The sequence below is a fragment of the Henckelia pumila genome, chromosome 2 (assembly GCF_033568475.1).
Source record: "Henckelia pumila isolate YLH828 chromosome 2, ASM3356847v2, whole genome shotgun sequence".
In the NCBI taxonomy this organism is placed as follows: Eukaryota; Viridiplantae; Streptophyta; class Magnoliopsida; order Lamiales; family Gesneriaceae; genus Henckelia; species Henckelia pumila.
In genome coordinates, this window is record NC_133121.1 from 136601754 (window position 1) to 136616988 (window position 15235).

Consider the following 15235-nt stretch of genomic DNA (forward strand, 5'->3'; position numbering starts at 1 on the left):
TTTGATTTTATTTAGTTTTCATGCCCGACCGGCACTTGTTGGTATAGTATTTTAGATTTTTGAGGTCATAGTTTGAATTAATTTCATATAAATTGCTGAATGAGTTTTCGAGATGTCCTATTTATAAAGAGGTCATGCCAAAAATTTTGTAGGCCAAAAATACTTCTTTTTAAATCAATCGTTAATAGTTTATTTTGTTTCAATGTTAAGTTATTTTATACCGAATATTATGCTAAAATAAGTAGACCAATAAATATAAAAAGAATAGAGATATCGTAAAGAATCTTCGTGTAAATAATATTATTTTTACATAATATTCGGTATAGAAATAGCTTAAAGTTAGCATATATCGGATAAATTCCGGCATAATCTTGGTCTATTTTAGCACATAACGAGGGTATTCGAGCACATATATTTGGAAGAAAGTTGTGCTACACTTTCAAAGTATCTCATCTCCTTGAAGTAGTTTAGTGGTGGAAATAAAAATCTTGATGTCATTTGCATCTAATGTTAAAGAAATTATTTTTACATAATATTCGGTATAGAAATAGCTTAAAGTTAGCATATATCGGATAAATTTCGGCATAATCTTGGCCTATGTTAGCACATAACGAGGGTATTCGAGCACATATATTTAGAAGAAAGTTGTGCTACACTTTCAAAGTATATCATTTCCTTGAAGTAGTTTAGTGGTGGAAATAAAAATCTTGATGTCATTTGCATCTAATGTTAAAGAAATTATTTTTACATAATATTCGGTATAGAAATAACTTAAAGTTAGCATATATCGGATAAATTCCGACATAATCTTGGCCTATTTTAGCACATAACGAGGGTATTCGAGCACATATATTTGGAAGAAAGTTGTGCTCCACTTTCAAAGTATCTCATCTCCTTGAAGTAGTTTAGTGGTGGAAATAAAAATATTGATGTCATTGCATCTAATGTTAAAGAAAATATTTTTACATAATATTCGGTATAGAAATAGTTTAAAGTTAGCATGTATCGGATAAATTCCGGCATAATCTTGGCCTATTTTAGCACATAACGAGGGTATTCGAGCACATATATTTGGAAGAAAGTTGTGCTACACTTTCAAAGTATCGCATCTTCTTGAAGTAGTTTAGTGGTGGAAATAAAAATCTTGATGTCATTTGCATCTAATATTAAAGAAATAATTTTTAATAATATTATGTATAGAAATAGCTTAAAGTTAGCATATATCGGATAAATTCCGGCATAATATTGGCCTATTTTAGCACATAACGAGTGTATTCGAGCACATATATTTGGAAGAAAGTTGTGCTCCACTTTCAAAGTATCTCATCTCCTTGAAGTAGTTTAGTGGTGAAAATAAAAATATTGATGTCATTTGCATCTAATGTTAAAGAAATTATTTTTACGTAATATTCGGTATAAAAATAGTTTAAAGTTAGCATATATCGGATAAATTCTGGCATAATCTTGGCCTATTTTAGCACATAACGAGGGTATTCGAGCACATATATTTGGAAAAAAGTTGAACTCCACTTTCAAAGTATCTCATCTCCTTGAAGTAGTTTAGTGGTGAAAATAAAAATCTTGATGTCATTTGCATCTAATGTTAAAGAAATTATTTTTACATAATATTCGGTATAGAAATAACTTAAAGTTAGCATATATCGGATAAATTCCGGCATAATCTTGGCCTATTTTAGCACATAACGAGGGTATTCGAGCACATATATTTTGTAGAAAGTTGTGCTCCACTTTCAAAGTGTCTCATCTCCTTGAAGTAGTTTAGTGGTGGAAATAAAAATCTTGATGTCATTTGCATCTAATGTTAAAGAAATTATTTTTACATAATATTTAGTATATAAATAGCTTAAATTTAGCATATATCGGATAAATTCCGGCATAATCTTGGCCTATTTTAGCACATAACGAGGGTATTCAAGCACATATATTTGAAAGAAAGTTGTGCTACACTTTCAAAGTATCTCATCTCTTTGAAGTAGTTTAGTGGTGGAAATAAAAATCTTGATGTCATTTGCATCTAATGTTAAAGAAATTATGTTTACATAATATTCGATATAGAAATAGTTTAAAGTTAGCATATATCGGATAAATTCCGGCATAATCTTGGCCTATTTTAGCACATAACGAGGGTATTCGAGCACATATATTTGGAAGAAAGTTGTGCTCCACTTTCAAAGTATCTCATCTCCTTGAAGTAGTTTAGTGGTGGAAATAAAAATCTTGATGTCATTTGCATCTAATGTTAAAGAAATTATTTTTACATAATATTTAGTATATAACATATATCGGATAAATTTCGGCATAATCTTGGCCTATTTTAGCACATAACGAGGGTATTCGAGCACATATATTTGGAAGAAAGTTGTGCTACACTTTCAAAGTATCTCATCTCCTTGAAGTAGTTTAGTGGTGAAAATAAAAATCTTGATGTCATTTGCATCTAATGTTAAAGAAATTATTTTTACATAATATTCGGTATAGAAATAGCTTAAAGTTAGCATATATCGGATAAATTCCGACATAATCTTGGCCTATTTTAGCACATAACGAGGGTATTCGAGCACATATATTTGAAAGAAAGTTGTGCTCCACTTTCAGAGTATCTCATCTCCTTGAAGTAGTTTAGTGGTGGAAATAAAAATCTTGATGTCATTTGCATCTAATGTTAAATAAATAATTTTTAATAATATTATGTATAGAAATAGCTTAATATATCGAATAAATTCCGGCATAATCTTGGCCCATTTTAGCACATAACGAGGGTATTCGAGCATATATATTTGGAAGAAAGTTGTGCTCCACTTTCAAAGTATCTCATCTCCTTGAAGTAGTTTAGTGGTGGAAATAAAAATCTTGATGTCATTTGCATCTAATGTTAAAGAAATTATTTTTACATAATATTCGGTATAGAAATAGCTTAAAGTTAGCATATATCGGATAAATTCCGGCATAATCTTGGCCTATTTTAGCATATAACGAGGGTATTCGAGCACATATATTTGAAAGAAAGTTGTGCTCCACTTTCAAAGTATCTCATCTCCTTGAAGTAGTTTAGTGGTGGAAATAAAAATCTTGATGTCATTTGCATCTAATGTTAAAGAAATTATTTTTGCATAATATTCGGTATAGAAATAGCTTAAAGTTAGCATATATCGGATAAATTTCGGCATAATCTCGGCCTATTTTAGCACATAACGAGGGTATTCGAGCACATATATTTTGTAGAAAGTTGTGCTCCACTTTCAAAGTGTCTCATCTCCTTGAAGTAGTTTAGTGGTGGAAATAAAAATCTTGATGTCATTTGCATCTGATGTTAAAAAAATTATTTTTAAATAATATTCGGTATAGAAATAGCTTAAAGTTAGCATATATCGGATAAATTCCGGCATAATCTTTGCCTATTTTAGCACATAAAGAGGGTATTCGAGCACATATATTTGGAAGAAAGTTGTGCTCTACTTTCAAAGTATCTCATCTCCTTGAAGTAGTTTAGTGGTGGAAATAAAAATCTTGATGTCATTTGCATCTAATGTTAAAGAAATTATTTTTACATAATATTCGGTATAGAAATAGCTTAAAGTTAGCATATATCGGATAAATGCCGACATAATCTTGGCCTATTTTAGCACATAATGAGGGTATTCGAGCACATATATTTGGTAGAAAGTTGTGCTCCACTTTCAAAGTATCTCATCTCCTTGAAGTAGTTTAGTGATGGAAATAAAAATCTTGATGTCATTTGCATCTAATGTCAAAGAAATTATTTTTACATGAAATTCTTATTTAATACATGTACTAATTATTGTTATTTGATAACACCTTGGTATTATGTAAGTAAAGGTGATTTAAAATCCGCATGAATTCGTGATAACACAATTTCTACCGTTCTCGTAGGAAAAAATGCTGAATGTTAAAAATATTTGAATTATCATAATATATCACAAAATAACGCGATAAAATAGCCATTGATAGTTTGTTAAATTATAATAAGTCGAGAAACTAGAACTTAGTCATTGACAGATTGTTATATTTCAGTAATATTATATCCTATTTTGTCAAAACCCATGTCCCTTGTCGTCGCCCTGTAGATAGATTAATTCCTTCGGCCATGGGTTTTGATGGATGTTTCTTGCGTGAGGAGGAGTGGGTTTAGAAGGGAGAAGAATGATCCGTGACATATATATGGAATTCTATTAGTGACAAATATTAATTTAGTGAAAATAATCACAATGCAAGCAGAAGTTTATACTCACTAGCAAACAAAGATATGACAAGAAAGTAAAATTGGGCAAAAATGATACAAATTTAAATTGTCTACAAAATATGCAAATTCATGTTTGCAACAGAAAGTATACCTACCCAGAACAAGAAGAAATAAGTCACTGAAAACAAGTCGAAATTCATCACCACCATATAGGTACATGGCTTACGACTAACATAATAGAAAAAAATAAAATAGAGTCTCGCAAAAGGATCAAGGGTATGATGCATCACCAATACTTCCACCGGATCGAGTAAACCGTTTTGTATACGTGGTTTCACAAAGTCTGTGATCTACCATCCTCCTTTTCCTATGAATTAGAAAACATATTAGTTTCTTTTTTCAAATAAATCATAATATTTCAAGACACAAATATAGGATGAAAATATTACTTGTACGCAAAACTACCAAAACATGTTAACAAAACATAATCCAAAGGCTAGGAAATGGGTTCTTTGCAACTTCGTTGATTGTGGCCTTGTTTACGACACCGACCACACTTTGACGCCTGAAGTACTACTTGCGATGGTATCCTTTGAGTTCTTCTTCGACCAGGTTGGCTTCAAACATCGGGAGGATTGATTACAAGCATGTGACTGACATTGGATTCATGCATTTCAAATGTAGGAATTGGATTTAGGATTCCTGCGTAACTTTCACGATATAACTCCATCGTAAAGTATTTGTCACAAAAGTCATATATAGACAATGACTTGGACTCTATCGCGGCACATGCATGCTTGCATGGAAGTCTATTAAGCTGCCAGGCTTTGCAAGAACAACTTGTAGAAAACAAATCAACAACTAACGATTTGTCCACGTCCACAACCTCAAAACTCCAACCACTTGCCTTGCGTACTTGCAAGTTGCAAGATTCAGCATATGTTCTTGCAAGAACATTCTATTTTTATGGACTCAACCTTTTGTTCATCTTCATTGTCGCTTCACGTCGTCTGTGCATCATGTCCATAATTTGAATGCGTATGTGGTCCACCATGCCCACAATAGGGAGAAACCGTGCCGCTTTAACCCAACTATTCCAACACTCAGCCATATTATTGTTTATTACAACCCATCGATTTTCACGAAACAATGCATATGCCCACCTTTCTGGACATGAATTGACAATGAAGTCTCTGGAAAGTGGCATTGACGTAAGAATATTGTTAATATGTTGTTCAAACTCCGATTTCGATGGAGCATATGCAGCTTTTTTGAACACAGATGACCAATGTTTCTTGTTGTGAAGCGGGTATCTTCGCATCACCTACGTACAAAAAACGTATAAAAGATTGTAAACAAAAAAATATATAATACTATAATATTTTTAAAAAATGTGTCACGACAAAAACATTAAATTATTTACCAACCTGTTTCACAAAATTATCTACCAAATGACGTAGACAATAAACATGTTGACTGCTTGGGAATATTAACTCAAGACCCTTGATTATTCCGGGATGCCGATCAGAGAAAAAAGTGTACTCATCGAACCTCGTAGAATTATGTAAACACAGAGCATCTTTAAGTTGGAAACAAAACCATCTCCAATTATCATCATTTTTAGCATCCACAACTGCGTACGCTAATGTAAAAAAATCATCATTATCATCTTTCACAACCAATGGCCTATATCCATGGACAAAACCAGTTGCACATGCATTGAAGCATATGAATAGCCGTTTAAATTTATTACTGCATTGTTCAATTTCACACTCAACAATACTTTCAGGATTAGTTTCTTTGATGGCACTACAATACCATCTTAATTTATCATAAGACTCATCATCCATACCGTGAATGTCATGCATAGCCAATTCTTTCCCTTTCCAAGCCTTGTGGTAACTGAGCTCGACTCCAAAATCTCTTTGTATATCTTTCAAAATCATACATGGTCGATATGACGGCTCTCCCCTCAGTCTTTCCACCACAATATTAGAAACCCAAGCAGAATCAGCTCTAGGATGTCCTCTAGAACGAAGATTGTCATCTCCACATGTATGTATCAGATTACATTTTCTAATGCCAAAGAGATTGTCAGCTTTATGTCGCGAGGCATAAATTCTCCAAGAACAATTGTTAGCAGCGCACACACAAGAATGATCTTCTCATTATCATTCTTTTTGTACAAAAAAGAACGTCTCGTACTAATTGCATAATTTTTAGCATAAACTCTAAATTCAGCCGCGTCTTTAAAAACCTGACCCTCTCCACGGATGCAGTAACTCCAAACGTCTATGGAGTTTCTTAAAAAACCAACTTCAAGATGATTATCATTACTACTCACCATCTCATCTTCACATTCAACCCTATTTTAAGTAATGGAAATATATGTTAACCTTCCATTTTGTACCTTCTACAAAATTATTAATGTAAGACAAATGAAATAATACTAGAGATCAAGATAACAAAGAAATGGATCAGTTATTTGACAAACTATAACCGATACATCATCAAGATTCATAACAAGCACACTCACAACATATCTCCACAAAACATACGATATAAAACAAGAAGAGAAAAATATATCATAAGTTGTACCATGTAGATGACTTACCAAATCCATGTGAGAAGTACATATTAATAAATAACTTTTTACCTCTGTAGATTGCAGCCTTCCATTTCGTCCTTTCTCACTGCCCTCATATTAATTATTGTCAGTTTCATAGATGTGTGAAGATGAGTCATGATACGAACATCATCATCTTCATTCAACGTCACATACTTCTTTTGATGAGGGGCTAGATATTGTAGAGTCACGGTTTGCTGAGAAATATCCTTACATTTTCTCTCAATATTAAGGAACAACTCCATTAAACCAAAGCCATTAAAAATGGAAATCATATAGAGCTCATTTTTATATTCGCAGCTACCCAGGAATGAAAAATTTGATGATCCAGATCCAGATTCCATTGTGCCAATAAATCAAACAAGTATCTGCGCCAACTGAGTGGTTAAATTTTTTAATGAAAATTACTAAATAAATAATTTTAAATAATTATTCACAAAAAAGCAGAATAAAAAAGATCTTCATTTATAAATTCATAAAACATTTACCAAATATAATAAAAGTATTTATAAATTATAAAAACATTATAACAACAAAATTATAATACATACAACTAAAAAAAGAGTGACCTTACGACAAATATATTACAATAATAACCACTAAAAAAAACACATAAATTTGAACAAAATACACAACAATCAAGGACAATTTGAAAAAAATAAATAATTCGAAGTACAATTACCAGCAGACCAATAACATGTAGATGAATCACACAAACATAAGTCTTACACTTAAACCAACTCAAACTAAAGAAAATCCAAACATGTCCTACTGTTAGAGATTTATCTTTTTTCACTTTCTAGATTTTTCGTTATGATAAAATCTTGATAAGTAAAAAATAATGATCCAAAACAAATATTTAGGAATCACTTCATAAATATAATAACATATATTAGTCATCATTGAATCATAACATTAAATTCACAAAATAATAACAGTAAACTGACATTAAAAACAAATTGAACTTAAAACACCACACCAGTTCAACTATAATCATAAAATATCAGCACATGTTGACTCCACATAAATATCATCATTTATTTAACAATTGATGTCAGTCTCATAATTTCCAACACAACAAACAATCAGAAATATATATATATATATATATATATATATATATATATATATATATATATATCATTACCATTGACACAAAGTAGATTGAAAGCAAATTAATCAACGCACCACGCAAGGAGTTCGAATGCAAAAAATAAATCAGTCACCTTATTCCTTCGCCCTTTAATGACGGCAAAATGTAGCTTAAAAACTTGGATAAAATGAATATAAATCAATACTTTGTCATCTTCATCGTTTTACAAATTCAAATAATCATCTACTCTATAATCATGACTTGCAAAATGGAATCAGCGAGGCTTCAATTTTTTTAAAAAAAACAAAAATAGATTGAGAGCGTTTTGAATAGAGTCACTACTGCCTCTTATAAAATGTTTGAGCAAAATACTCTACTTCTACTGCTACTGCTTCTTTGATTCGGTCATTCAACAACGTTCAAAACAACAAAATCCATTACATGCGCACCAAGAAAATTGAATCAAAATCACGGGCATAACAGTGAAAAAGCAAATCCAGGAGAACGACAGAAAAAACGACAGGGATTACAGATATCGATTCAAGGATTTCTGATGTCCTCTTCTTTCACTTGCACAGGTACAGGTTAGACTGCCCCTCGTGCTCTTCCAGTCCTTCGTCGTCCAAGGGGCTAGTGATTTACTGTAGAATTCGTGAAATAGAGGAGAGGAGAAATCGTGAAGTGAAGATCGTATCCACGAGAAGGAAAAAAACGAAATAAAGAATGAGGGGAGAAGATGATTTACCGTAGAATTTTTAGAAAAAAATTTCGCTTCCTCTACAGGCGCCTTCGTCTTCCATAGCTACGGATTTACTGTGCGTGAAAGAGGGGATGAGAAAGAAGGGTAAAAAACGAGAAGGTAAGGAAGAAAGATAAATATAAATTAACGTGATTTGTTGACTAGGGATCTCAAACAAATAATTTATGAGTATCAGGGACTACAGTAATGAATTTAGGGACATGGAGACTGATTGTAAATGTGTGTTTGGGTATAGGGATTTATCACCAAATCCCCCTTTATTTATTTATTATAAATTCAATCTCGTACACCTAAAAGCTATAAATCAACGGAAAATTGAACGGCCGTTTGCTTCTCGAGTTAGTATCAATGTTTGGTGGTGTATGTAAATGATTTAGAAAAAATGACCGTGGATTGTTTTTTTACAAAATTTGTAAATACAATTCATAATCATTTATTCAATCATTCGAAAATATTTTTTTTTTATTGATTAGCTCGTATCATTATTAGTAAAAATAAGTCAATGATATTATATTATCCAACCAAGATGAAGATTTAGTGTTCACCCCATAAAAATGTGTAGAAAATGAAATAACAAATTGTGCTAAAAAATTAGTCACGCGAGTAACTGAACATTTAGCACCTGGCCTGATGTAAACAAACTATCATTGGCGTCACCATCATATCACGTTATGATATTATCATGCGAACAAATTTAATGATATTTATTTATTCTATCTGTTGACTGTGAGTCACATAAAAAATCACGAACATAAAAACAAACTTGAATTGTTAGACAAAAATTTGTATAACACTTTAAAATCAAATTTGCATCCAAAATATTTGGATGGATTTGATTAGAATTCAACTTCTCAAATCAATTATATTTATTTTATTCAAAATTAGAATAATTATTTGATTCATTCAGGTACGAAGAATCGACTGGCGATGACAATTGAGAATCAAATTGTAATTGAATTGTTTTTAGATAATTCATCTTGAACCATTAAAAAAAATTAAAATAATCGAAAATAGTGAACGATTCATTTATTTAGTCAACCCTTTTTTGATTATTTTATTTTATCAAAACGTACCCACTCGTGGGCTGGCAGCCAGTCGCAACATCCATGGGCTTCACAATTTGGACTAATTCTAAAACATCACTGCATTATCATCTAAATCAAATATATTATAGCTATTCGTAAATATTCGCTGTGTGTTTGCGGGGTGTGTTTGCGGGGCGTGTGACGAAAATTTGATTTTTTTTATTAAATTTAATTTTTAATAAAAAAATTTAATAAATTTATATATTATAATAAGAAAAATTGTTTTTTTGGGTAAAGAATAATGAACATAGGAAACGAGTAAAAAAAGGTAAAAAACAAGATAACCGTGAGAAACAGTTAAAACTGTTATATATTATATCAGTTATTTCTCACTTATTTTTTTATTTACTATAATTTGAAATTTGAAAATAGATAGAAATTAAGATTAACGTTATGGTTATGATGTCATACGAAGAAATATGTATAAATTAAAAAAACTGTTTAGACAGTTAGATTAAAAAAAAATAAAATTATCACCAAATCAAATCCACTAAAACATTCAATATTAAGAAACTTGTCAGAAAATAAAATTTTTTTAATTCAAAATATTTTACCCCAAATTATAAATAAAATCAGTATTTTTTCGTCCAGTCTCCATAGAACTCCAAACAGCGTAGCGGAGCTTCGTCTACCGAGAAAAAAAGGCCAAAAACACGCAGTAAGTCGCCGCCTCTCCGCCGCCGTTCGCGGTCTCCCAGCTTGAAGTGGTCGGTAGTAATCTTTAATTTACCGAGGGGCTTCGTGAGTTTTGTTTCGTATGGATTGACAGTGCGTCTTAGCTTATTTTTGTGGAAATAATTAGGTTTAGTTTTGCTATTGCGTGCAGTGTTGTGTGTTCAACGCTTTCCGTGTCTAAATTGTGAGTTTTGTGGAGAATCTGAATGTATAATGCATAAAACTCGTGCTTTTATAAACCTAAACTGTAAATTTTGGAATTTTGCAGTTGTTGGATTAAACATCATGTCTTGGTGCACTATTGAGTCGGATCCTGGTATGTTTTTCTTTGGTGTTTCATATTATGTTCCTGTTTGTTGAAATGGAATGTCTTGGCTAATTTGTTTTTTGCTAAGTGGGAGGCGTCTGAATTTCACTATTTTTTTGGCGTTCAAGGGTCGGTATTTTATAGCAAAAATTCAATTATTTTTTGCATCTTTGATTGGAAAATTTTGATTCCTGACATATCCTTATTTCATTCACGTACAACATGAGAAAGAACACTAATGTAGAACCCAATGGTGTTTTTTTTTTGCGCTCTCATCTATAATTTAGTATTCTAATACTTGTTTTGTTGGAGTGTTTAAGGGATGGTTGGAATGAAATTTGTACTCGTAAAGTTGTTTATCTTCATTATGCAGTCATGCATAGTTGTTGTTTTATATTGGTTTTCCCATAAATTTTTTCACTCAGTGACAAGGACGCATCTCTTCATATCCTCGATTACATATCTCTACTCCTGTAAAGGATAATGCATGGATTCTAATGTTTTGCTTGAACTCATTTGATCTTAAGTACTAAAACCATAAATGTAGCCAAAGAAACGGTCTCGATATTTAGGGCGAAGTTTAGTAGCCTTGGTGTATAGACACATGGGCGGAGCCAGCTAAGGAGCCCACACTGGGCCCAAAAAAAAATGTTGTATATATATATAGGCCCAGAACATTATATATATATATATATATATATACACTAGCAATTTAATGCAATTTGTGCACAAAATTAATTTTTTGCGTGAAATTTATTGAGGTTGAAGTATCTTTGAATTTAATATAATTTTATGTTTTGGTATCTCACTAACATGATCTTACTTAATATATATAGTGTGTGTATATATTTTGTATAATTTTAGATTCAAATTTTTAAGTTTTAATTTATATGCTATTATTTATATGCTTAGTTGTTCACGCTAAACCCAAAAAAATACTGACTATTTTTCTTTTTATAAATTTTTAGACCCAAATTTTAGATTCAAATTTTTACCTCATCTACACAGTTTATACAATGTATTTTCCTCACGAGTCACGAGTGTCATGCGTTTTGAATTTTGATTAACAACCATTACAATTCATATTACTTGTTTCATATTTCAAATTCTTTACAAAACCCACAATTTCACCAAATTTTAGGTCTACTTTTTTCATTCAATGTTTGTCAATTATTAAACTGTTTTTAGATTGTCTCTTTTTTGCTATCAGGAGTGAATATAATTCATGCTTATTTTTCGAATGTAGAGTTTACATTTTCTATCAAATTTACTTTTGATTACTGATTTATGTACGTAATGTTCTTCGTCATTTTTTTTGGCGTTTTTCCATCAAGTAAATGTGCTTCTGACCATGTGTAGTTTGTGTTCGAACTTAAGACACATTATTTATGGTTGTCGATTAAAATGTGGTTTTTTTTGCGTTATAATTATAATATATTGTTGTCTACACTCAACCAAAATCCTAGCTCCACATGATTGCAGAAGTGTCATCCAAAAGGTATACTTCCTTAGAAAGCTACAGAGGCAAGTAATTTTGACTTCTGATTTCTGAATCTCGAGTTTTAGTAAACCAATTGTGAACGATGTATTCACCCTAATTTTGAATCTTATTTTCTGTGAAAATTTGGCTTCTTTTCTGTTTTTGAAACATAGCTCAGCAATCTTCCGTTTGTTCTTAAATTTTCGACACCTTTCTAAATGTCCCCAGTAAACTTGAGAAAACAGCTTTTATATTCCTTGTTCAAGACTATGAATTATGCTAAAGTTCTTTCTCCTGCATTTGTTTTGGCTTTTTCCTTAAATTGACTCTGTTGGAACACTCTTTTGAGATGCTATTCTGCGCTTGGAACATGAAACCCAAATTTTGCATTCCGTTGTATTGAGTTTTCTTTCTTGCTGCAGGAGTTTTCACCGAACTCATTCAGCAGATGCAAGTTAAAGGTGTTCAGGTATTGTTCTTGATGCATATTCATCTTGCTAGGTGCTCTGAAATTGAGATTGTATTGCTTAGATATGCTATTCAGCATTACTCATAATAGGATTTCCTTTTGTTTTGGAAAATCTTTTTCGTTGAATTTTGGATGATCTGAACTTGAAAACTCTAGTTTAAGTAAACAGTTGGAAATGGGAAGATTGGAATATATATAAGGTTCTGTTTCCTTTTTATTTTTTGGGGGTTGGGGGTAAGCATTGGGTTTTAAATGATTGGAATGTGGTCAGATTTGAAGAAAGAAAAGATTATTGCTTCAGTAAGGCATCTCAAGGAACATCTGAAATTGCCCTGTGTTTTGCCGCAACAATTTCACACTTACTGCAGAAATATTAGATGGGTTAAGCTGTTCTGCCTGATGAACAGATAGGACTAGATGAATATAAGTGCTTCCAAATCCAGACTATAAGCTAGATAAGCTCAAAGATGCTTTTGAGTTGTTGGGTTCCTGGGGAGAACCCTCTTTGGACTCGGAAAAAGGTTAATATGTTCACATCCTACTTTCTGGTGATCAGTTTTATTTTACTTCATGGCATTTAACTATTTATTAAAAACCAAATCCAATTGTTTGTTCATGTATCCAAAAGAAAGACATTATTTTTACCCTCTAGGAGGTCTCTATACTCTGATGCTTAGAGCCTCAGCCTCAGCTTCAAGAGTCATAATACTGAAGATTTTGGTAGTTATTATTTAATTTTGATCCCGTGTTGGAATTATCCTATGGAAAGTACTAGTATTTTCAATTTTGGTGTTAACTTCGGAGTAGCACCTAATTCAAAAATGGAAGTCTGGAAAGTATATTGGAGTTATCTTGTGACAAGCATTCGTTTCTTTCCCATATCCGTTACGAGAATTTTGCGAGCTGGACATGAATGAAAAAGTTATTGTTTGAATAACTAGTTTGGTTTAAGACTGAAGGAAAAATGGAATTCTGTTAGCTGGCTGACCTAGTTCTCTTGAATATTTGTTTACTTATAATGGTTTAGCTTCCTTACTTTGCTATTCTCAAGCAGGTCGAGGAGTTGTATTCACTTGACCTCGATTCTCTAAATAGTCTACGGTAAATTGATTAATACAAGTCACTGTTAAAAAATCTTTCGTCATATTCTCTCTCATTAGCCAAAACTTTTTGGATCTCTGTTTTTCAGGCCAATATATGGGCTCATATTCCTCTTCAAATGGCGCCCTGGTGAAAAGGATGATCGCGTGGTTATTAAGGATCCAAGCCCAAACTTATTTTTTGCCAGCCAGGTTCATGTCCACAACATTTATTTTGGCAGATATGAGATATGTTTAGTAGAATTCTAGGATAATGCAATATATCTTTTCTTTAATGATTATAGGTGATCAACAACGCTTGTGCCACACAAGCTATCCTGTCTATTCTGATTAACAGCCCTGACATTGATATTGGCCCAGAGCTGACCGCACTGAAAGAATTCACGAAAAACTTTCCACCTGAGCTTAAAGGTTTGGCTATCAATAATAGTGAAGCTATTCGTGTGGCACACAATAGTTTCGCGAGGCCTGAGCCCTTTGTACCTGAAGAGCAGAAGTCTGCTGGTAAAGACGATGATGTCTATCACTTCATAAGTTACATACCTGTTGATGGCATACTGTACGAGCTCGATGGACTGAAGGAGGGACCTATAAGCCTGGGACAGTGCCCCAATGGACAAGATGACGTGGAATGGCTACAAATGGTGCAACCAGTGATTCAAGAACGTATAGAGAGATACTCAAAGAACGAGATAAGGTTTAATCTGCTTGCGATAATAAGGAACAGGAAAGAGATGTACACGGCGGAGCTCAAGGAACTCCAAAGGAAGAGGGAGCGAATTCTCCAGCAGCTTGCTGCCTTACAGTCAGAAAGAATGATGGACGGCAGTAACATGGAATCGCTAAATATAACACTTTCAGAAACAAATGCTGGGATCGAAGCTGCTACTGAGAAGATACTGATGGAGGAGGAAAAATTCAAGAAATGGAGAACTGAAAACATACGCCGTAAGCACAACTACATACCTTTCTTGTTCAACTTCTTAAAGATACTAGCTGAGAAGAAGCAGCTGAGACCCCTCATAGAGAAGGCCAAACAAAAAGCAACCAAATCCTAGAAGAGTGAGCTGCAGTCATTGACCTTTTTGCTTGATGACAACTGTTGATGATTCAGTAACTGAGTATTTATCTGGATATGTATCATATGGAATGCATATACTTTTACTTATGGATTAGTATTTAGGAATGCTTCTCTTTCTCTCCTCTCTTTCTTTGTTTAGTTGTGCCTACTGGACGAAGGCAGTCGATGTATGAGATGTTTAATAAGCTAAGCTATCGATAACATGATTGAGAATGAAGCATTTACTGTAACTTAAAGATTTAAAATTTGTTCATAATTGTTTCGAGTGCATATAGTTCAAGCTCTAGTTACTGATGAAAAGACTCGGGTTATAATAACATTAATTTAATAATATAAG

At 32.5% G+C, this 15235-nt stretch overlaps 1 protein-coding gene and 1 long non-coding RNA gene across 10 annotated transcripts; one reads left to right on the top strand and one right to left on the bottom strand.

The window, feature by feature from the left end:
* Positions 1-4284: 4284 nt before the first annotated feature.
* On the bottom strand, positions 4285-8902 carry LOC140882260 (uncharacterized). 2 transcript variants are annotated; one of them, XR_012150181.1, is made up of 6 exons: positions 8687-8902; positions 8472-8582; positions 6879-7216; positions 5650-5864; positions 4672-5546; positions 4285-4589 (listed from the first exon to the last, which is right to left on the bottom strand). It is a non-coding gene; the product is annotated as an uncharacterized lncRNA (long non-coding RNA). The 2 variants fall into 2 exon arrangements; XR_012150180.1 differs by lacking the exons at positions 4672-5546; positions 5650-5864 and having other exon boundaries at positions 8687-8898.
* A 1481-nt stretch (positions 8903-10383) lies between these two features.
* LOC140880770 (ubiquitin carboxyl-terminal hydrolase 2) lies at positions 10384-15115 on the top strand. Of its 8 annotated transcripts, none has more exons than XM_073285511.1 (7): positions 10384-10497; positions 10613-10645; positions 10730-10777; positions 12671-12717; positions 13772-13818; positions 13907-14009; positions 14102-15115. In XM_073285511.1, the coding sequence occupies exons 3-7, from the start codon at positions 10747-10749 to the stop codon at positions 14873-14875; spliced, it is 1002 nt and encodes a 333-aa protein (XP_073141612.1). In that variant the 5' UTR covers positions 10384-10497; positions 10613-10645; positions 10730-10746; the 3' UTR covers positions 14876-15115. The 8 variants fall into 8 exon arrangements, with proteins under 8 accessions (XP_073141612.1, XP_073141613.1, XP_073141614.1 ...); XM_073285515.1 differs by having other exon boundaries at positions 10392-10493; XM_073285514.1 differs by having other exon boundaries at positions 10408-10497; positions 10589-10645.
* Positions 15116-15235: the final 120 nt, after the last annotated feature.